Source organism: Eremomyces bilateralis (assembly GCF_010015585.1).
Source record: "Eremomyces bilateralis CBS 781.70 unplaced genomic scaffold P152scaffold_21, whole genome shotgun sequence".
Classification (NCBI taxonomy): Eukaryota; Fungi; Ascomycota; class Dothideomycetes; order Eremomycetales; family Eremomycetaceae; genus Eremomyces; species Eremomyces bilateralis.
In genome coordinates, this window is record NW_022985087.1 from 75,378 (window position 1) to 94,099 (window position 18,722).

General features: G+C 51.0%; 12 protein-coding genes across 12 annotated transcripts; 5 read left to right on the plus strand and 7 right to left on the minus strand.

The window, feature by feature from the left end:
- On the plus strand, window positions 1-1,054 carry P152DRAFT_451536 (protein SCO1; the record flags this gene model as incomplete). Its single annotated transcript, XM_033678236.1, has 3 exons — window positions 1-243; window positions 302-511; window positions 563-1,054. 3 exons carry the CDS (start codon window positions 1-3, stop codon window positions 1,052-1,054), a joined length of 945 nt encoding a protein of 314 aa, XP_033531505.1.
- Window positions 1,055-1,121: 67 nt separating this feature from the next.
- Window positions 1,122-2,530, minus strand: P152DRAFT_460973 (uncharacterized protein). Its single transcript, XM_033680026.1, has 2 exons — window positions 1,892-2,530; window positions 1,122-1,837 (listed from the first exon to the last, which is right to left on the minus strand). Exons 1-2 carry the CDS (start codon window positions 2,397-2,399, stop codon window positions 1,308-1,310), a joined length of 1,038 nt encoding a protein of 345 aa, XP_033531506.1. The 5' UTR covers window positions 2,400-2,530; the 3' UTR covers window positions 1,122-1,307.
- A 28-nt stretch (window positions 2,531-2,558) lies between these two features.
- On the plus strand, window positions 2,559-4,001 carry P152DRAFT_141695 (COX1 assembly protein). The gene is made up of 4 exons (XM_033673859.1): window positions 2,559-2,949; window positions 2,999-3,544; window positions 3,599-3,704; window positions 3,763-4,001. The coding sequence occupies exons 1-4, from the start codon at window positions 2,718-2,720 to the stop codon at window positions 3,860-3,862; spliced, it is 984 nt and encodes a 327-aa protein (XP_033531507.1). The 5' UTR covers window positions 2,559-2,717; the 3' UTR covers window positions 3,863-4,001.
- P152DRAFT_484232 (uncharacterized protein) lies at window positions 3,941-5,880 on the minus strand (the record flags this gene model as incomplete). The annotated part of the gene is made up of 5 exons (XM_033681995.1): window positions 5,682-5,880; window positions 5,340-5,634; window positions 4,795-5,266; window positions 4,145-4,747; window positions 3,941-4,094 (listed from the first exon to the last, which is right to left on the minus strand). The coding sequence occupies exons 1-5, from the start codon at window positions 5,772-5,774 to the stop codon at window positions 3,941-3,943; spliced, it is 1,617 nt and encodes a 538-aa protein (XP_033531508.1). The 5' UTR covers window positions 5,775-5,880.
- A 322-nt stretch (window positions 5,881-6,202) lies between these two features.
- P152DRAFT_476015 (uncharacterized protein) lies at window positions 6,203-7,183 on the plus strand (the record flags this gene model as incomplete). Its single annotated transcript, XM_033681466.1, has 5 exons — window positions 6,203-6,488; window positions 6,541-6,712; window positions 6,764-6,862; window positions 6,911-6,963; window positions 7,011-7,183. 5 exons carry the CDS (start codon window positions 6,203-6,205, stop codon window positions 7,181-7,183), a joined length of 783 nt encoding a protein of 260 aa, XP_033531509.1.
- Window positions 7,184-8,728: 1,545 nt separating this feature from the next.
- P152DRAFT_402493 (small GTP-binding protein) lies at window positions 8,729-9,613 on the plus strand (the record flags this gene model as incomplete). Its single annotated transcript, XM_033676656.1, has 6 exons — window positions 8,729-8,761; window positions 8,813-8,845; window positions 8,898-8,956; window positions 9,032-9,212; window positions 9,264-9,496; window positions 9,553-9,613. 6 exons carry the CDS (start codon window positions 8,729-8,731, stop codon window positions 9,611-9,613), a joined length of 600 nt encoding a protein of 199 aa, XP_033531510.1.
- Window positions 9,614-10,143: 530 nt separating this feature from the next.
- On the minus strand, window positions 10,144-10,834 carry P152DRAFT_142609 (uncharacterized protein). The gene is made up of 2 exons (XM_033673865.1): window positions 10,652-10,834; window positions 10,144-10,596 (listed from the first exon to the last, which is right to left on the minus strand). The coding sequence occupies exons 1-2, from the start codon at window positions 10,827-10,829 to the stop codon at window positions 10,214-10,216; spliced, it is 561 nt and encodes a 186-aa protein (XP_033531511.1). The 5' UTR covers window positions 10,830-10,834; the 3' UTR covers window positions 10,144-10,213.
- A 587-nt stretch (window positions 10,835-11,421) lies between these two features.
- P152DRAFT_142525 (serine-tRNA ligase) lies at window positions 11,422-13,462 on the minus strand. The gene is made up of 5 exons (XM_033673863.1): window positions 13,141-13,462; window positions 12,689-13,091; window positions 12,593-12,639; window positions 11,929-12,542; window positions 11,422-11,876 (listed from the first exon to the last, which is right to left on the minus strand). Exons 1-5 carry the CDS (start codon window positions 13,271-13,273, stop codon window positions 11,658-11,660), a joined length of 1,416 nt encoding a protein of 471 aa, XP_033531512.1. The 5' UTR covers window positions 13,274-13,462; the 3' UTR covers window positions 11,422-11,657.
- Window positions 13,463-13,939: 477 nt separating this feature from the next.
- Window positions 13,940-14,371, minus strand: P152DRAFT_451544 (uncharacterized protein; the record flags this gene model as incomplete). The annotated part of the gene is made up of 1 exon (XM_033678237.1): window positions 13,940-14,371. The coding sequence occupies one exon, from the start codon at window positions 14,369-14,371 to the stop codon at window positions 13,940-13,942; it is 432 nt and encodes a 143-aa protein (XP_033531513.1).
- Window positions 14,372-14,462: 91 nt separating this feature from the next.
- Window positions 14,463-14,672, plus strand: P152DRAFT_378068 (uncharacterized protein; the record flags this gene model as incomplete). The annotated part of the gene is made up of 1 exon (XM_033675660.1): window positions 14,463-14,672. A coding segment is annotated over one exon (210 nt), but the record flags the coding sequence as incomplete, so codon positions are not given.
- A 233-nt stretch (window positions 14,673-14,905) lies between these two features.
- Window positions 14,906-16,891, minus strand: P152DRAFT_402329 (Annexin; the record flags this gene model as incomplete). The annotated part of the gene is made up of 2 exons (XM_033676647.1): window positions 14,906-16,367; window positions 16,746-16,891. The coding sequence occupies 2 exons, from the start codon at window positions 16,889-16,891 to the stop codon at window positions 14,906-14,908; spliced, it is 1,608 nt and encodes a 535-aa protein (XP_033531515.1).
- A 1,061-nt stretch (window positions 16,892-17,952) lies between these two features.
- P152DRAFT_402384 (uncharacterized protein) lies at window positions 17,953-18,685 on the minus strand (the record flags this gene model as incomplete). Its single annotated transcript, XM_033676650.1, has 3 exons — window positions 17,953-18,117; window positions 18,213-18,278; window positions 18,341-18,685. 3 exons carry the CDS (start codon window positions 18,683-18,685, stop codon window positions 17,953-17,955), a joined length of 576 nt encoding a protein of 191 aa, XP_033531516.1.
- Between the last annotated feature and the right edge of the window lie 37 nt (window positions 18,686-18,722).

Below are 18,722 nucleotides of genomic sequence, written 5' to 3' on the forward strand. Positions count from 1 at the left end.
ATGGCGTCAAAACGGAACGTGGTGACCCTGTCATCAAACGTGAGGAGTTTGGCACCACGGCAATCCCAACTCTGTCGCAACCAGCAACGAGGCTTTGGAAGTCTTCTACCCCGAAACGCTTATGACTCATTACGGCGACCTATACACTGGACAAGATGCGAGTCCAAACCTCGATTGTTCTCCCACACGACCGCACAGTACTACAAGAGTGTGCAGGAAGCCAAATCGAGACATAAGACGGGGGTATGTCGAATGTCGAATGTGCATCGTGGAGGATGAACGGCTAATTCGTGGGCAATAGGTGTTCTCGTGGAAAGCTGCCGTGGTATTTGTCATAACGGGCATCGGTCTCATCATTTTCTTTGAGAGTGAAAAGGCCCGCTTAGAAAGGAAGCGTCTTGCCGAGCAGACGAAGGGAATTGGAAAGCCCAAAGTTGGTGGACCCTTTCACTTGGTCGACCATGACGGGAATCCGTTCTCAAGTGAGGATATGAAGGGGAAGTACGCACTGGTAGGTGTCATATTAGAATGGTTCGACATGGAAGATCTAACAAGGCATCAGGTTTACTTCGGCTTTTCCAATTGTCCAGATATCTGTCCCGATGAGCTCGATAAAATGGCGGTCATGATCGATCTCACAAAACAAAAAGTGGGCAACGTGCTACGAGCCGTCATGCTCACCTGCGACCCAGCACGAGATAGCCCCGCGATACTGAAGGAGTATCTTGCGGAATTTCACCCGGATATTATCGGATTGACGGGTTCATATGAGGAGATCAAGCAGACTTGCAAGGCATATCGCGTCTACTTCTCCACGCCGGAGCATGTGAAACCCGGTCAAGATTACCTAGTGGATCACAGCATATACTTCTATCTCATGGGTAAGCCGGTCCAACCCGCGTGTCCATTGCGCATGCCCAGGGCTAATGTTGGTCACCTAGATCCGGAAGGAGATTTCGTCGAGGCAATTGGACGGAATTTCACAGCAGAGGACGCGGCCAGGGTCATCACAGAGCACGTCAAAGATTGGAAAGGCCCCTTGGACCGGAGTTAATTCCGTGGTGGAGCGAATGTAGATCTGTACCATATGTGTCTTGTATATATCGTGCATGGCATCTGGCGTATGGGGATTGGATGCTGTTCTGATCGGTTGGATCGGCGTGAATGATGGCTTTTGGAGCCACTAGTAACGAATCACCCTACTCAATCAAGCGGGCCTCGATTTAACAAATGAAAAGGTCATTTCTGGGGTATCATAATCGTCTATGAGTCTAAATGACGGCATGAACGCGAAACCTTCGGTTTGATTAATGGTCGACCCTTGACAGCCGGCTGGGATGAATACCCTCTGGACGGCCTGACTCCTTGGGGGTAGGGAGCTCTGGCGCCGAACTGGAAGGTTTCGATTGATCTCGCGGTTTCTTTTTCGAACTCGGTGCAGTATCGTCCTTCCCAGAGTTGTTCTCCTTCTCCTTCTTCTCCTTATCCTCCTTGGCGAGTTTCTGTTTCTGCTCCTCAACCATCCTCCGCTTCCGCTGCTCAGTCAACTTCGTGTTCTTCTCCTTGATCTTCTCCTTTCGGAATTTGCTTTTCGAACCTCCTCCTCCGACCGTCAGCTCCACGTTGATTTTCCGAGCTGGGGAGGTTCCATCATCGAATTCGGTATGGTGATAGAGTTTGAGACATGTCTTCATGCGATCGTAATGATCGAACTCCAGAAAAGCGAACCCCTTGGACTTTCCGGTTTCCTTCTTCGTGGCATGACGAACGGAAGCAGGCTTCAACTTCTCGAAGTGCTTATTGAGCGCTTCGGTCGTGGTCGTGTATGGTAGATTTCCTGGGTTGTGTTAGGAACAACTCTTCCCTCAGAAATGTTTAGAATGTAGCTTACCAACGAATACAATGAACTTCTGGCCCTTCATTGATTCCTTGCCCGCCGACTGATTCTGCCCTTCTTCGTGTTTAGGGGGATCCGCTGCAATCACGGGTTCGGCATCCTTGGACTTGGATTCGCCCTCGGACTTAGACTCGCTCTTAGACTTGGACTCGATCTTGGACTCGATCTTGGGCTCCACCTCGGACTTGGACTCAATCTTGGACTCGTCTTTGGACTTGGAATCGCCCTTGGACTTGGATTTGGATTTGGACTTGGACTTGGACTTGGACTCGGTCTTGGCCTTGGGCTCGTCTTCGGACTTGGACTCGACTTTGGACTTGGACTCATCCTTGGACTTGGACTCGCCCTTGGACTTGGACTCGCCCTCAGACTTAGACTCGCCCTTGGACTTCGACTTCTTGCTTCGTTTGGCCTTCACCTCATCTTTGCGGCTGCTCGATTGCTCGTCATCAACCGTTCGCTTCCGCTTCTTCCCCGATAACTCCTTATCTGCTTCCGACATCTTGTACTGGTCAGGTTCTTGTAATTTTAGCTTTTGCAGATGGGTTCGAGTGAATGCAGATCAGAATATTGGGGAATTTCTAGCACTGGAGATTTTCGTTCAACAAACTGGAAGACAATATTTTTGTGGGGTAGACAGGGGTCATAGCGTATGGAATAAAGCGAACGGCCGAATGTGAATCGGATGTTGCGGTCTCTGCTTGGACTTGGCTGGAGCTTTGGACAATTGACATCGAGTATCGACAGTGACAGTGAACGTGAACGTGAACGTGAACGTGGAAACCACAATCAGGGGATGGGCATTGCAATTCTTTAAGCTATGTCTCTCGGTCCAAGAACCTTTGCTCGTTGGTTGACCGGCGGCTTCCAATGCTCGAAATGTCAGAGGCTCCAATTCTTGCCCACCAGGCAATTGCGACGACTTCATTCCCAGGGCCGCAATAGCTCCTCGCATAATGCCGGTGATGACCCCAATTTCTCGTCGGTAATTGACCAGCCGGCCGTGCTGGTTCGCAGCGGTCAGCGACATGGTCCTGGGCTCATCCTGCTTGGTATGTGTCCTTCCTAGAGACCACTTTCATCTGATTGACATGTTCCTAGCTCTCATCCCTCTCACCGCGTTCGCCCTCGGTACATGGCAAGTTCAGCGGCTATCATGGAAGGTCGATCTCATCGCAAAATACGAAGACCGTCTGCTTCGTCCTCCTCTCCCATTGCCGCCCAAGATTGACCCTTCTGCCGTGGGCGACTTCGACCATCGGAGGGTAACGGCAACCGGTCGATTCCGCCATGACCAGGAGATGCTGGTGGGCCCGCGGATCAACGAAGAAGAAAACGGATACTTCGTAATCACACCCTTGGAGCGTGAAGGGGAAGGGAGTACCATCCTCGTCAATCGAGGCTGGATACCGAAGAGATTGAAAGATCAACGAGCTAGGGAGGCCGCCGCGAGGGCAAGCACCAAAAGTGCGGAGGAGCCACTCCCGCGTGGCGTGGTTACGGTCGAGGGATTGTTACGGGAACCGTGGAAGAAGAATATGTTCACCCCGGATAATCAGCCGGAGAAGGGTGAGTGGTACTTTCCGGATGTCCATGAGATGGCCAAATGGGCTGGCAGCCAGCCAGTTTGGATTGAAGAAACAATGGGTATGTCAAGCATTCACTCGCCGCCACCGTGCGCCTGGTTAATCATATTTATAGAAGCAAGTTTCTTAAATTCATACGCGAGAGAAGAAAGAGGTATTCCTATCGGCCGAGCCTCGGAGGTGAAGCTCAGCAACAACCACCTTCAATACGTGGTTACATGGTATGTGACTGGATCCTTTCCCTTCCACACCACCATATTTCTAACACCATGTATCCAGGTATGGCCTTAGTCTAGCTACCTCTGTCATGTTGTGGATGGTGGTTAAAAAACCTCTTGCTGGGTCCGCTGGTCGAGTTCGACACAGCAGACAGTGGTAATCCAAGAGAAAGGTTGTGACCCAACACGCTCTCCAGTTTATTCCAAGGTGGTGTAACGACGGTCAAAACGAACAGGGACTACTCCGGCTCCTCTGTGATTGTCGCCATGCGGTTCTTCTTCCTTTTTCGAGCCTTGATCGGCGCAGTCATTCGTATTTCTTGAATCAGCTCCCGAGGAAGAAATCGTTGCGCCAGCGAAAAGGGCGTATTCGATGCACTCGTCTGCCGTTGTCTGGAAGAGGTTGTCAGCGGTCATCCGTTGTCAAGTTCCTCGAGCCCTACCTTCTCATGAGAGCAAGCATGTCCGACTCCTCGATCGTTTTTCGGCCGGCGTGATCGGCATAGCTTGCAAGGTCTTCAGCAACCTGTTCGAAAAACCAATCGCTAGCTTGGGAAATAGCTAGCAACGTGTCTTTTCCCAGTTTTCCATTGGCGATGCCGCAGGATTTGGCCGTTGCTGTTGCCAGTCGTTTGATGACGGATGGCGGAAACGACCCATAGGGCTTGCCAAATTTCGATATCTTCTTTGGCTCCGGGCCTCGCTTTACTGGAGAGCGTTCCGGGCTGTTCCTCATAGCATCATCCTGCACCAGAAAATGTGTGTTCTGTGGTGTTGGAATCCGATTGTTTAGGGAAGCCGAAACCACTTCTTCCACCATTTCCGAACCGTCCGAGTCACCTTCGCTTAGTTGCGTTTCGTCCTGCTGTGTAAACCCCCCCGGATCCGATTGCGCGGGTGATTCGGGTTGTGGGGACTCCTGTCGCCTCTCGGGAACGCGGAACTGAAATGTCGTAGTGTTACCATCCGAAGGCGACGAGGAACGGCGCTCAGCATCCAGTCTAGACTCTCTCCGCAGAATTGCCTGGACCTGCTGTGTTGTATCACTATTTGATGTTAGCGACGATTCCAACCGGCGTCTGGGAATGCGCACTCGTCTTCCATCGCACCAATCTCCTCCAAGAATGCTTGGGTATCTTCCATTCCGATGTGCTCCAGGACCCCGGTGAGATTGGCTGTCTGTTCGTCCATCTCGTATTCTTCCATATCACCGAAACGATCGCTCAAGGTCTCCAGCGCCAACCCACCCAAACTAAACCTCGAAAGATCTTGTCGTCGGCCCATTTCCACATCCCTTGCCGAACGCGCTGTTTTTGCCGAGCTCTGGGATAGAGCTGCCACTGTGGCTTCGTCATCGTCTTCTTCATCTTCATCCAGGTTGACCGAAAAACGTGGGACTTTCTCGTGGAAACTGTCGTCATCTTCCAGCGCGTTTAAAGGGAGCGAGAGACGGGGCGGTGCCTCGTCAGGCTCGTCGAAGAAATCCTCGAATCCATTTCTGCGACGCTTGGTTGAGGGGATAGCAGCTGGAGACGGCTCTATCGGTGCGGTACGTGCGGCAAGGACTACACCGTAAGGAAATTAGAACATTCATCAGAGCGCAAGCAAGTTTGGAGGCGCAAGAAAGGGGATACACACGTCTACTCAGGTTTCGTAGAGTGTCCCTCGGAGTCTCCCTCTGCAATCTCCCACTCTTTCGTCGATCTCTTCCCGGGGTCCCTGCCCGGTCAATCCTTTGCTGATATGCGCGGATCGCATGGGGAGTAGTCGGTTTGGTGCTTCGCTGTAGTCGAGACCGAGAAATCGTTCGCGGCCCGCGTGATAAGCTTCCGGGCGTCCGAACGGGGATTTTGAACGCTGAAGCTGGCTGGCGACTGGACGCCCGTTCAGAGGGTGTCGCGGGGTTTCGAATGACGTTCGCTAAGTTATGGAGCTTGACAAGTCAGAGGTCGAAAAAGAAAGGGCATATCAAGGGCCTACATCTGTGAATGGAGTCCGCTTGTTGGTATCGCGGTCGTCGGCACCCGATTTGCGAGGAGTATACCGCACTCGTTTCGATGGTGGTTCGGCCATAGGGATTTGCGACTATGGTGCCAATATTTAAAGCTCAGAGGGCCAGAACAGTACCGTAAGTTATTTACTGGAGGAATGGTAGCGTTGGAGAACAATAGAATTATAGAAACCGACTGGAAGTGTTGTTTACATCTACGCAGGTTTCGGGGAGACGTCAGTGGGTCATCGCGTCCAGTACATCAGGCATTAAGGCATAAATGTTGGGGATAAGGCATCAACGTTGTACTCTGGACCGCTTTAATTATCAGATCAATCGATAAGCCCTTGAATGCTTGGCATCAAAATTGTCATCCAGTCCTGATTGATATTAATGTTGAAGTTTGAACCGTCCTACTTCGATTTCGATTCTTCGGTCGATCTTGACAAGTCCTTAATAATTGATTTAGAGGTGAACTATATTGAAGTCATCTGTGTGTAAATCCATCGCCATGGCAAAGGGACACACTGATACCTCACCGCTGGTTGATGGGCCGCCCGATTCCAGCACCAAGCGCAAGAGGGTCGAGGAGCCAGTCCAGAAATCGACGCATTCAAAACGCAGGAAATCTCGGAAGCCCAAGGACATTCAAGATGATGAGATCGATCAAGAGCAAAAGGTCAATAAGGGAATTTCGCGCATGGACAGTGTCCTCCTTGCGGACTTAATCGTCCAACGAACGAAGCGATTTGAGCCGGAATTAAGTTCTGTGGAACTAGAAGATAAACACATCCCTTGTGAGTCTTCCTACCAGTCCACTTTGGCTGATGTAACTCATCGGTTTTGCAGCAAAGGCGATATTTGACACCACCGTGTGGCAGGAGGACCGAACAGTGGATCAACTTCCCAACTTTCTCGAAAAGTTTGCAGAAGACAAGCTATCTGTATGTCCGAAACCGAATGGCAGTCCTCACACTTTGGTCCTCGCCATGGCTGGGCTTAGAGCGGCAGATCTAGCTCGGTAAGTATTGCGTCTTCGTGCTGGTAACATATAGTTGCTGATGGTTGCAAGATCTCTCCGGAAATTTCAGACCAAGGATGCGCTGATAGCCAAACTTTTTGCCAAGCACATCAAACTGAATGAGGCCATTGAGTCATGCAAACGTTATAGGTCAGTTCGATAATGATATCGATCGCTATGATTCTAATCTCTCTACAGGATGAACATTGGAGTCGGCACTCCTCAGCGAGTTCTCGACCTCCTGGAGGCCGGTGAGTTGGACCCAAAAGAATGTTTCACAACCGCTGACTCATTATAGGATGTCTATCAACCGATCACTTAAAAAGAATCGTGCTTGATGCATCGTACGTGGATCCGAAGAAGAGAGGGGTCATGGATATGAAGGAGGTCACCGTGCCATTGACCAAGCTACTTTCACGGCCAGAACTCAAGTCAAAATATGGCGTGGACCTTCAGATACTATTCTTCTAGAGGGTGTCATGATCAACAGCACAGTTTACTCGAACCTTTTTGTTGAAGTTCTCTGATGCTGTGGAATTGCTTGATATTCGGTGGGTACGCACCCGATACGTTCACCAGGCTTGCGTCAACAAAATCAGCCTTATCATATCGAGTGGATGTTGTGGGCCCGAGGCCGGACTGCGAATAGTGCAGAATATACTCCGTAAGACAGGACCATTCGTCGTCTTCAATCATTCCTCAAAGGGCATTTTATTGGAGGTTGGGAGAATCCTGAAAGCACAATGATTCACCACTCACCAGATCGGCTTCTGATGCAGTCAAGCGAGATGGAGCTACAGGCAGGGATACCTAGTAGGGCAGGGCACGGTGGGACGGGGCAGGACTTTGGGTGGGCAATAAGAGGGGGGCTGTGGCGCTACAGAGCTAGGTGAGGGCAAGCGATCGAGGGCAGCGCTTGGAGGGTTGGACATTGATAGACACGAGAGAATGATGCAGCCTAATTAGTGGCAGCGAATGAGACATACCTTTCGACTTTCCAGGACAATATAATATCGGCGAATGATAAAGGAATGGTGATTTGCAGCGAGTCAACTGGGCAGAGGAAGTAGGCAACCCAACCGATCAGCCAACCGGGCGGGCCAGCCGAAGCTAGTTGCTAAGTTAAGTGCTAGATTGGCATCCAGAAGTCGGAAACGCTTGGGACTTTGGGGGTCGGGGGAGTTGGGAGTTGGGGCGAGGTCCTCCGTAGATTAGGGACGAATTAGGGACTGGGCTGGGGACGTGGAGTAGAAGAACAACTGCCACCACACGGCACACCACCATCACCATCATACGAACCCTTTAACAAGTACCACCTACTACCTACGTACTCCGTAGATGCACTTGGATCTTCTGAAACTGCTTTTGCTTTAGACCTTCATCTCCATTCTCCATTTTCCCGCAACGCGCCCTTATTATCTTCCTGTTAAGCTTCTCCCTTATCCAGACTCCATCTCCTTGTCGCCAGTCGACTTATCTGCTGCAAAGACGGTGTTCCAAGTCAGCGTACGGCATTGAGTGTGTCTGATCAGAAGCTCTGGAGCTCAAGTAGTCACCGTTGGAGTTGAAACCTGGTGTTAGACCTGATAGCCACCTTGGTCATTCCCTCTGAATCAGAACCGCTGTCATTCTGCCACGACTCGTACGATCCATTCTATCACCCAACCTCGATACCACGGTACGACATCGCATATATCATACCGGATATTTCGCACATCTCATCGATTTGATATTCGACGACGAGCTCCGATACACGCTCAGGAAGCCTGCAGACCACTCCGTCGTCTATATCGTCACGAGCTTGTCCCTGTGAGGGTACAGCTATACGATTTACCTTCGGTCAGTCGATTGCTCTCTCCAAGTAAGAGACGTGTTGAGCTGTCCGCTCGTCTTGTCATTCTAGTCCAATTCTACATTGCGCACAATACTAACCCTTTTACTTGGTACATGCAGTTCTATACGCTGAACCGAGATATAATCCTCTTACCGCCTACCCTTCGCTGAAAGTCTGGCAAAATGGCTGCTGCCCCACCAACCCAATCCTTGAAGGTCCGTGAACGAACTTTATCGGATACTAGAAGTCATGGCTGACCTCGATAGTGTGTGGTGACGGGAGATGGTGCTGTCGGAAAGGTAAAGCTCCTGGATCGCGCGGTTTCTGGAAAGCTGCTGACTCTCGATCTAGACATGTCTCCTCATATCATATACCACGAATGCCTTCCCCGGAGAATATATTCCAACTGTGTACGCTATCCCCTAGTCAGCCCCCATCGCTAGATTCGTCATGCTTGGTAGACCCCTCGACTAAGTGGTGACCAGATTCGACAACTATTCCGCAAGTGTGATGGTAGATGGGAAACCCATCAGCCTGGGTTTATGGGACACGGCCGGCCAAGAAGATTACGATCGACTACGACCTCTCTCTTACCCTCAGACGGACGTATTCCTGATCTGCTTCTCCGTTGTCAGCCGCGCCTCGTTCGACAACGTGAAAGCCAAGGTGAGCGTTCCATTCTACATCCACCGAGTTCGTTTGCTGATGCATGATTAGTGGGCGCCTGAGATTGAACACCACGCACCCGGCGTACCAATCATCCTGGTTGGCACCAAGCTCGATCTGCGAGATGATGAGGGGACACGGGAACAATTGAGAAAGATGAAGCAGAGTCCAGTGTCATATGAGGAGGCGGTTCAGGTCGCGAAGGAAATCAAAGCATACAAATATCTCGAATGTTCGGCTCTTACCACTCGTAATTTGAAGAGTGTTTTTGACGAAGCAATCCGGTACGGCATTTCCGGAGGAGTTTAACCCCTTCTTGTTGGAGCTGACAATCCTCTAGGGCAGTCCTGAATCCTCGTCCTACAGCAAAGAAGTCAAGTAAGAAGTGCACAATCCTATAAACATATTACCCCGAAGTCCTGTGTCGAGATCATCTCTCCTTTCTTAGCATATCGAAGGTGACGATCTCTTTACACCGGAGATGACGAGATGGCGTTCGGCGAGGAAAGGAATGAACGTTTTGCGATACAGACAGCGAGCATCGCTCTACCCGGGTGCATACTTCTCTATTAGTGGTTGAGGGCCAGCGATTCCAAGCTCGTTAATTGAGATTGCACTCTTAACATATTCAGACACGACAGTCCGCCGGAGCACCCTTCGTACATCTCTCTGCGGGATCGATAGACCGGCCTTTGCCTTCTTACATGTGGTCTCAACCTACATCTTATTCATTCTCTTCAGTTGAAATTTAATTCATGCTTTAGTCAATGTCGCGGACTTTTTTCAGCTAGCCGATCGCACGTGGATCAATATCTTGGTTTTCATTCATGGTCTTGAAGATAGACATTTCCGGTTGCCTGGCGTTTTGTAGATAATTGAATCTGGAACTTGTTGCTATCTCCGTTTCTTGATTGAGCCACATCTTTATCATGAATATTGCACCGTATAATCCCTTTCGGGTTCGTTTTCGCGAGTCCCTTTAGGTCCCCACCGGATGTCATCTATGCTATTCCAGTATGGTCGCTATATCGGTTCTCATAAACCCAGTTGACCAGTTCCTGGTCGCTTTTACAAACATGTGTGGTTCCCCAGCCGTCCGTCATGGCTTTGACCGTGGTGCTCTCCCCTTCCAACGCAGCGTCGCCGCAGCACTTCTGACTTTGCCTTAGGTAGTCAAAGCAATGTGTGACATGGCGCTGCATGTCAGGGTTCTGCGTTTCCTCTCCTAGCCGGCAGCGACCCAAATCGCGCATGATCAGGTAGAGGCAGTGGTATTGGTGCAGCGAGGCAATACTGTAGCCTCCTCCCTTCACTCCCTTGAAATGTAGGGGCTTGCCGATGTCGTACTTATCCGCGTCGGGGACTCGAACAAATCCCCGACCAACTGCTGTTCTGTCAGCGGTTGTTCAGTGTCTGGTCTAGGTTGTTTAATCTTTTACCGGGCATATCATTCCGCCATCGAGTGCGAACCTCGTTGAATATAGCTCGAGTAGAGAACATGGTCTCATTCGCATATCGATAGTCCGGTTGAAAGGTAACCAACTCGGATGAAACTGCCAGTACGCGTATATCAGCAGGAGTCCAGCACGGCCCCGTGTCGCCATGGGCTACATACATGGCGGGACAAGCCCATTTGGCTCTCCCAATAGCTCCAGCTGATCTCCAGAGGCGGGCGCTGAAAGATCCGTCGATGAGGTGTTGGATCCTGCCGTCGATGTACACTCTGCTCTTGGACGCCGGCCTTCACTTGACACTGCGATGATCAACAGGAGGGCCACCGCTAAGAGCAAAATATTGCCCAACAAGCTCCATATCAAGTAGCGCCTCGTTCTATTCCCTGCGTCGTAGCTCTTCTCTCGTTCATCGTGCTTCCATTGCCGACGATCCAACATCGCAACCTCCTCATTCTCGTCCAGTGAGTCTCTGGGGAACACCGGCAACCCATCATGACTTTCTTGAAAAGGTAATACCATAGTTCCGAACCCTAGAAAGTCGCATTACGATTTCAGACAGTGGATGGGCATCCAAAGTAGACGTTGAAAGAAGCATTTTCCAAACATCTCCATCAGTGCTTCATTCTTAGGTCTGGTTAGGATTCCATGTTCTGCATACATTTAGAGTGCGTCACGCTCGGCGTTTGGGGTAAATTGTCTTCATTTATCCTATATCCGAAGCCCCTGTGGTTCATTAGTGTACTTCCAACCCCTTGACCTTGCCAGAACCACTAATCCCAGTGCTTACGCAGAACATGGAATTGAGCGCTTCGACGGATTCGACTTTCATAGCAACGATATTGACTGTCTATGGAAACCGCAGACTTTTCATGTAGCCTGCAATCACATGCGAATTTAGATGCTCGCTACGACTGTCTAGTATTGAGGAATCATCGAGAGCCTCGTTCGAGATTCGATCCCCAACTCCATTCGCCTAGCTTGCGGACAAAGATCATGCTTTGGTGGCAGTAGGACGGGTAGGAATGGTCTTTCCTTTCTCCTTAGATCGCTCCTCAGGCTTGGCCTGTCTGTCTTGTGCGTCCTTGACAAACGGAATGAAGTCGGGTTCCCCTGGAATATACTTCCGCAGCACTTCAGGCACCTTGCAACCATCTTCCGTCTGATAATTTTCCAGTATGCAGCAGAGCGTTCGTCCTGTTGCACACAGAGTCTGAGGCGATACTTAGCAAATACGACTACCACTAGGAGAGGTTTCAGCTTACCGCGTTCAGAGCATGCACATATTCCTTCCGCCCACCACCCACCTCCTTGTTCTTCTTAACCCCATAACGAATCTCCAGCTCTCTTGTCTGATAGTCCGTGCAGTTTGAGCATGACACTAGCTCCTTGTATTCGCTTTGGAAAGGGAACCATGCTTCTAGATCGTACTTCTTTGCCGCAGCATTATTCAATGCTCCCGAGACGATGCTGACGATTTGATAGGGAAGACCCAAAGATTTGTAGAACTCTTCCGAGACGGCGATCATCTCATCGAAGAAATTCCAGCTTTCATCGGCCTTGCAAATCACGAACTGTTCAATCTTTTCGAACTGGTGAACTCGGAAAAGGCCCCATGCATCGCGCCCATGGCTTCCTGCTTCCTTGCGGAAATTGGTGCTGGAACCCGCGTACTTAATCGGTAGTTCCTTCGGCTGAAGCCACTCATTGGAGTGCATACACGAGATCGGCTGCTCACTGGTGGCAATGAGGTATTTGTCCGTGTCCGGATCGGGCCCTTCGATGACCTTGTAGAGCTCTTCATCGAATTGGGAGAGCTGTGCGGTTTTGGCCATCTGGTCCTTGTTGAGGAAGAACGGTGGCTGAATTGGAGAATAACCTGATCGCGTCAGTCAAGTTCTCAAGGCTGATGTTTCCAAAACAAATCACCTTTTTTGTAGAGGAATTGCATCCCATAATTGATCAAGGCTTGGTTCCTGGACATGTTAGCTTCCAGTGAGAACCTTGCGTGTTTGAACAGCATACAGCCAGTAGCCCATATCCTTTAAGAAGTAACCTCGATGTCCAACCAGCTTTGTGCCACGGTCAGGATCATAGCCACCTATTCTCCAAAGCACGTCGTGATGTGAATATGTAGGTTTCTGTGCCTTGTCGAACCCTTCGGGAGCCCATGTCCGAGCGATCTCGTTGTTATCCTCGTTGTCGCTAACCAGAACGGAGTCGTGCACATAGTTTCCCACGGTTTTGGCTAGAGCCCTCAATGCAGCTTGTACTTCCACCACACCGCCTTCTTGCACCTTCTTCTGCTTCTCCAGCTCCACCTTTTGCTGGACCAGGTCGTCCGCATTCTCCTTGTTTCTCTTCTTCAGGCCGATTTCTTTCTGGATTGCGTTGATTCTGGTACCGATTTGGGCGACATCGTACTGAGCTATGGCGCATCAGTTGATGATACGAACGACAATTGGTTGACCACGTACCTTTCCGGGCATTTTCCCAGGCCGCAATGACCTGGTCAACCAACTCAACCGAGTCACCTCGTCTTCGTTGACTCTCCCTGATCTTCTCGGGATTGCCCCCGCGCTCCGCAATGAAATCCTCAAGGTCCAGCATGTTGTCAAATTCCGGCGGTTAAGATGCACCGGTAACAACGGAAATTTTTAGTACGTGAGAATCTCCAACCTTTAGGAGGCACCTTGAGATTAGGAAGGAGTGTCGCAGGGTCTGGTGGGAGATATGTGGATTGTGTTGCTGTGCAGTTGGTGACTGGCGTCGATCAAACGGAATCCATCAAACTGAAATCCAGCAAAGTTGATGGTGGGGCAGAATGGAAAGGCCATCAGGCAGCAAGGTCTCTCAGCAGCAAGGCGATAAGGCATATATTTCTCTCTCCAAACATGACCAATCACGCTGCCAGGAATTTGTTCTATTAATTCACCTGGTGACATCGTCGGTGGTTCAAAACACTGGACTCTCCCGATGATAACCGGCACCGCAGTATTGTCTTAGATCAGACTGTATCCTGAGAGGTGAATCGATAAACATGCTGACTGAAACACTCTTTCCGTTGCACACGCTGGTAAGTTCATGACTCAGATCAGGACTGTTGGCAGGTAGGTCCCTTTGTTAGCCGCATATAAGTCCGTAGTCACCGCCCGTTCTTTGTTCAAAAGGCACGAGCATCCATACCTTTACACTACGAACTTATACTAAGCACAGTACTTATACTATCAGATAGTATCTCCTCGTTGCGGGCAACTCTTCTTTACTATTCTTTACTCATTGAAACCACGCTCCTGTTTCCATCATGACAGTGAAAGTCCTCCCTCTGCCTATTGAGTCATTGGACAAGTTTGCTTTCATCGCCTGCACCGCCTTCACCCATGGCATCGGTCGTCTGTGTATCGGTCCCCCAAATCCCCTGAATCTCGCTTTCACCGTGCTGCGGCAAAGGAACCACGCGTTGAATAGTACGGCCGTGCGATATTTCCAAGCCGTGGACGAAGACACGGGCGAAGTGCTTGGGGTCGCCAAGTGGTCATGTTTCGAGAATGCATTAACGATGGAGCAAGTTGAAGACTCGTGCACCATCCCGGAAGAAGGATGCGATGATGGGTTGTTAGCGAGGGCAATACAATCAACATCGGCGAAACCGATACCTCCCGAAGACGCACAGAAGCAGGCTCGAGCTCTCAGTGGGAAGGTGGACATGATGGATGAGAATTATGTCGCGTCATATCATTCTTCACATCGACCAGTCTTCGATTACTTCCTATCGGGACGGAAGAAAATCATGGAGACGAGACCATTCTTGTTTCTTACCATATTGGCCGTTCATCCAAAGCACCAGAGGAAGGGAGTTGGGGCTGCTCTCCTACGATGGGGAATCGATCGAGCCGATGCTCTTGGAATTGAATGCTTCATCGAAGCCACTCCAGAAGGCCGGCGATCCTATGAAAGGGTAGGGTTTCGAGCCGTCCAAGAGCGGGTATTTGACATGAGGCCATTCGGTGAGCAGGGCGACGAATGGTCCGGCCTTATGGTCAGAGAGATGAGGAACTCGGTGACCGGTTCGAAAAATCGTCCTTCACATTGATTCAACGGAACTTAGATACACCGCATTAGTTCGATAGAGATCGTGGGCGAGATGTCGAGGCCATACATCAGACTAGTGGTTACACGTAGATGATATGAAAGATCCTGGCTGACAAGCAATCCAACGGTATCATGAGTCCGCAATTAGAATCACCTTCCACCCTCGCAGAGGGCAATGCAAAAGTCTCGGAAGTCCCCTCTCGTCCTCTCATCAATGTCCCTTTCCAAGCTCTTCCGGTATAACTCACGATATTCATCCTTGACCCGGTGCAGGTGCACCCGATCCCAATGAAGCCGGACCAATCTGGAAATAAGCAATTCATATCGGTCTTTAGGCACATGCCTAGAGTCCCGGCTGCTACTATTCTCCCCACTCAGATCTTCCACGGCATGGTGTAGGAGCATGGCATCACGAGCCGGCTTGTTGATTACACCGTTGAGGATATGTGCAACGACTTCACCAACGAGGTTGTTGCTCTTCTTCAGCGCTTCCTTTGCAAAATTGCGCCGGTGCATTCGCTCGTAAGTGCGCAATACCTCTCGGAGATGCGCATCCGATCTGAGGACCACGACGTTCAGCATCGCGGTTTCTCTACCCTCCTTCAAAGACCGGTACAGGGCATCCACATCTCGATTTCGTTCTTCCGTCCCCCAGCTCTCATTCTCTTCCTGACGACGCTCTTCGAGCGCGAGCAAGATCGCTGTCCGAAACTTGTCCGCTTTAAGTTCCTTGTCCATGCAACGCATGAGAGAATCACCATAACGCTTATCGTGAAATGATCGCTTAATTTCACGAATCTCCGCGTTGGTACGTCCCATCAAGCTCTCAATGAGCAATTCACGCCGAGCATTGTTCGACTGGTACCATGAGTTTGCCCAATACGATTCGGACTCCCAGCGGCCCAGCGCGGTCACATGTGCGATCTTACCGAAAGGCCCCGAAACCTTCATTTTGATGTGCTTCGCGATGTTGATGCCCTTGCCCTGTATCCTGCAAACTTTCTTATATGCCGCGCGTAGTTGTAGCATCTGATCATGCGAAAGAATGGGCAGGATTTCGCTTAGAACGCGAAAGTTCGGTGAACTTCGCGACAGCTCACCGGCGATATCGCGAGCCTCCTCTTCGGCAGCGTTCGAATAAAGGACTACTTTCTTTTTCTTGGCGCCAGGGGGGGAGGACTCGCGGGTGGATTCGCGGGTGGATACGCGACGAACGTGCGAAGAAGCCCTGGGGCGTTGAGTTTGCCCGGTAAGCGAGGAACGCGATATGTTCGGAGAAAGGGGAGGCAGATCCTCCAGGTCCAGATCGTCATCAAAACGCGGAGCTCTCATCACCGGAGAAGGCATAGGAGAAATTGACTGATACGTTCCATGATATGCTTCGAGTAGCGGAGACGGGGGAGGGATTTCCCCGATCTGAGGACGATTACCACTGACGGACAGGCGGTCCATTCGGGGTAGTCCTGGTGAACGCGGACGCAATTCCGCAGGCTCTCGGCCCACCGAGAGCCGATGGGGTCGAGAAGGTGGTGGTGGCAGAGAAGCCTCGTCCTTATCGCGACTTTTGTCCTTGCTCTTGCTCTTGCTCTTGCCACCACCAGGGGTAACCTCCCTCACTGCATAACGTTTGTCCCTCGGCACAACACCAGGAGGCGGAGGAGGGATGTCGTCACCACCCATCCCGGGCATCGGTCGCACTGCATAACCCTGGTCCATCAACACCGCACCTGGGGGCGGAGGAGGAGGATAGTCATCCATCCCTGGCATAGATGGGAAAGGTTCCGTGGCTCTTTTATCTTTCTTGCTTGCCTTGATGCTCTTAGTCGAAGTGTACGTACCCCCCGGCGCCACGGGTTTTGCGGAAAACGTGAGCGCGTTTGGATCGATGGACGCGTAGTTGTAGGAGCCATCGGGGCCATACTCGCCCGCTGAAGGCACTGTCCGTTTGTACTCCTCCTGAGCGCTAGGTTGGGCAGACGCGTGACTCCACCCTGGGTTCATTGTGTATGAAGGCATCGAAGGCATCGCAACGGTTGGGCCGTCCATCGGATACGGAATCGCGCTTCCCGGGCCGTCTGGGGATTTGGGAGTGTATCCCGGCCTCTCGTGAGGGGGGAGGTCGGAGTAATTCCCCATGGTTATGGTGTGGTCGTCAACCATGTCGATAAGATGCGCGCCGTTCACATAGTTCGAGGATGGGGACGAAGGGTTCATATACTGGGCGAAGGGGAAGGAGGAAAGGAGGAAAGGCTGGAGGGACCGGAAGCGGTGGTAGTCACAGGCAGCTGAGGGAAAACATGATTAGTACGACTATCTCTAGAAGCTTCAGGAGCCAGGGATGAGGGATGAGGGATTGGCTAGTCTGGCCCTGGTACTCTGGTCTTTGGTGGTGGACTGTGTGACTGGGTTATGGGTGGCATGGACTGTGGAGGCCCAGCAGCATAGGGCTGATTACAATAGTATTAATCGCCCGAATTCCCCTCCCTCTCACCGTCCAAACCCAGCTCTATTATAACGTCCGATTGCCAATTCGCCGATGAAAGAGCGGAGGCCGGAGACCGACTGAGGGAACGTGATTCCATCGGCGTGTTGCGCTTGTCGGGGCGCAGCGACATGATCCACAACGGAGTGCAACTGGGCTCCTTGGGCTCTGCTGTCCTGGAGCACCACCAGGTGGCTGTGTTTTGTTGGCTGCTCCCAGATGACCTCACAGGCTCCAAGACTTCAAGTTGCAAGCAACTAATGGGAATAATCGATACGGACAGAAAAGAAGATCAGGGTTTCAAATGGAGTCTCTAATGTTCCGAGCATCGTGTTCACAGGATAGGTGCTCTCACAGGACTTCTCATTACTCATCTACAGGACAATGCACTCCAGGCGACGGCAAACTTGAAGAGATGCATCCAGGCTCTGTACTACTGCTGAGCGCCACAGGCATCTTCCAGGTCTGGACTCAGGACCTCTGTTTCATTCGGATCTTTTGGGCGCCAAAAGCTGCCGCGGTGGCTCCAGTGTCGCATGGTTCTGTCGGTTGGAGAGACAGGTATCTATCCTTCCACGAAGTCACTTCATACAGCAAAGAGTTGCTCTGCTGCGGTCTTGCAATGATGCTGTGCAACCAATATCCCTATTAATGCCAATAACTACTCCTGCTCGACCAGCACTTATCAACACCAGAGCGTTCCACCACGGTACCTTCAGCCTCGGTTTCGATCCACCTCCGACCATATCCCAGGCAGAGGTCCAGACTCGCCATATACTGGGTCTGTCTTGGGGACAGGAACTTTGGCCGAGTTTGCTGCCTTCTTTTCGGTCTCTCCTGGTGATCCTTCACAGAAGTTCATGTCATATTCTACTGATCCCTGGCAGACCGATAGCTCTTAGCGAAGTCGAGACCGTTGTCATTGATTCGATTGTGTCATTTGAGAAAGTACCGATACAGAAAGGAAACACTTACCTCCGGGTAGAACCCTGCATACTCAAATTCGTCCTCGGACTCGATTGCAGCGTGGCTAACCCCCGCCTTGGAGTGTCAGTATTCGTTCCGAGTAACCGTAGTTATGACCCTGGGGTCGTGCAGCATACAGGAAGCACGAAGACATCACCTTGAGTGATCTGGATCACTTTACCTGTGCCCTTGTCTTCACCCTGACCTTGATCAAGTGGTGATCTTCCAAGACCATAACTGCATTTGCCTTTCAGAACAGCATAGCATTCATGTGTAGTGGTGTGAAAGTGCGGGACTTTGTATGTTCCCCACTGTCCTCCTTTCATCCAGCCATGCTTTTCGATAGCTGTACGGATGGCCTCCTCGTTGACGTTCTCGAAGACTGAGCGGTAGAATAGAACAGGCAGGTGGGAATTTGGCACATGAGGAGTTGGATTGACGAACAACAGCTGTGGCGCTCTGGTATCCTCTGAAGCAGCCATCATGATTTATCTCATGACGAGTATAGAAGTGCAGGTT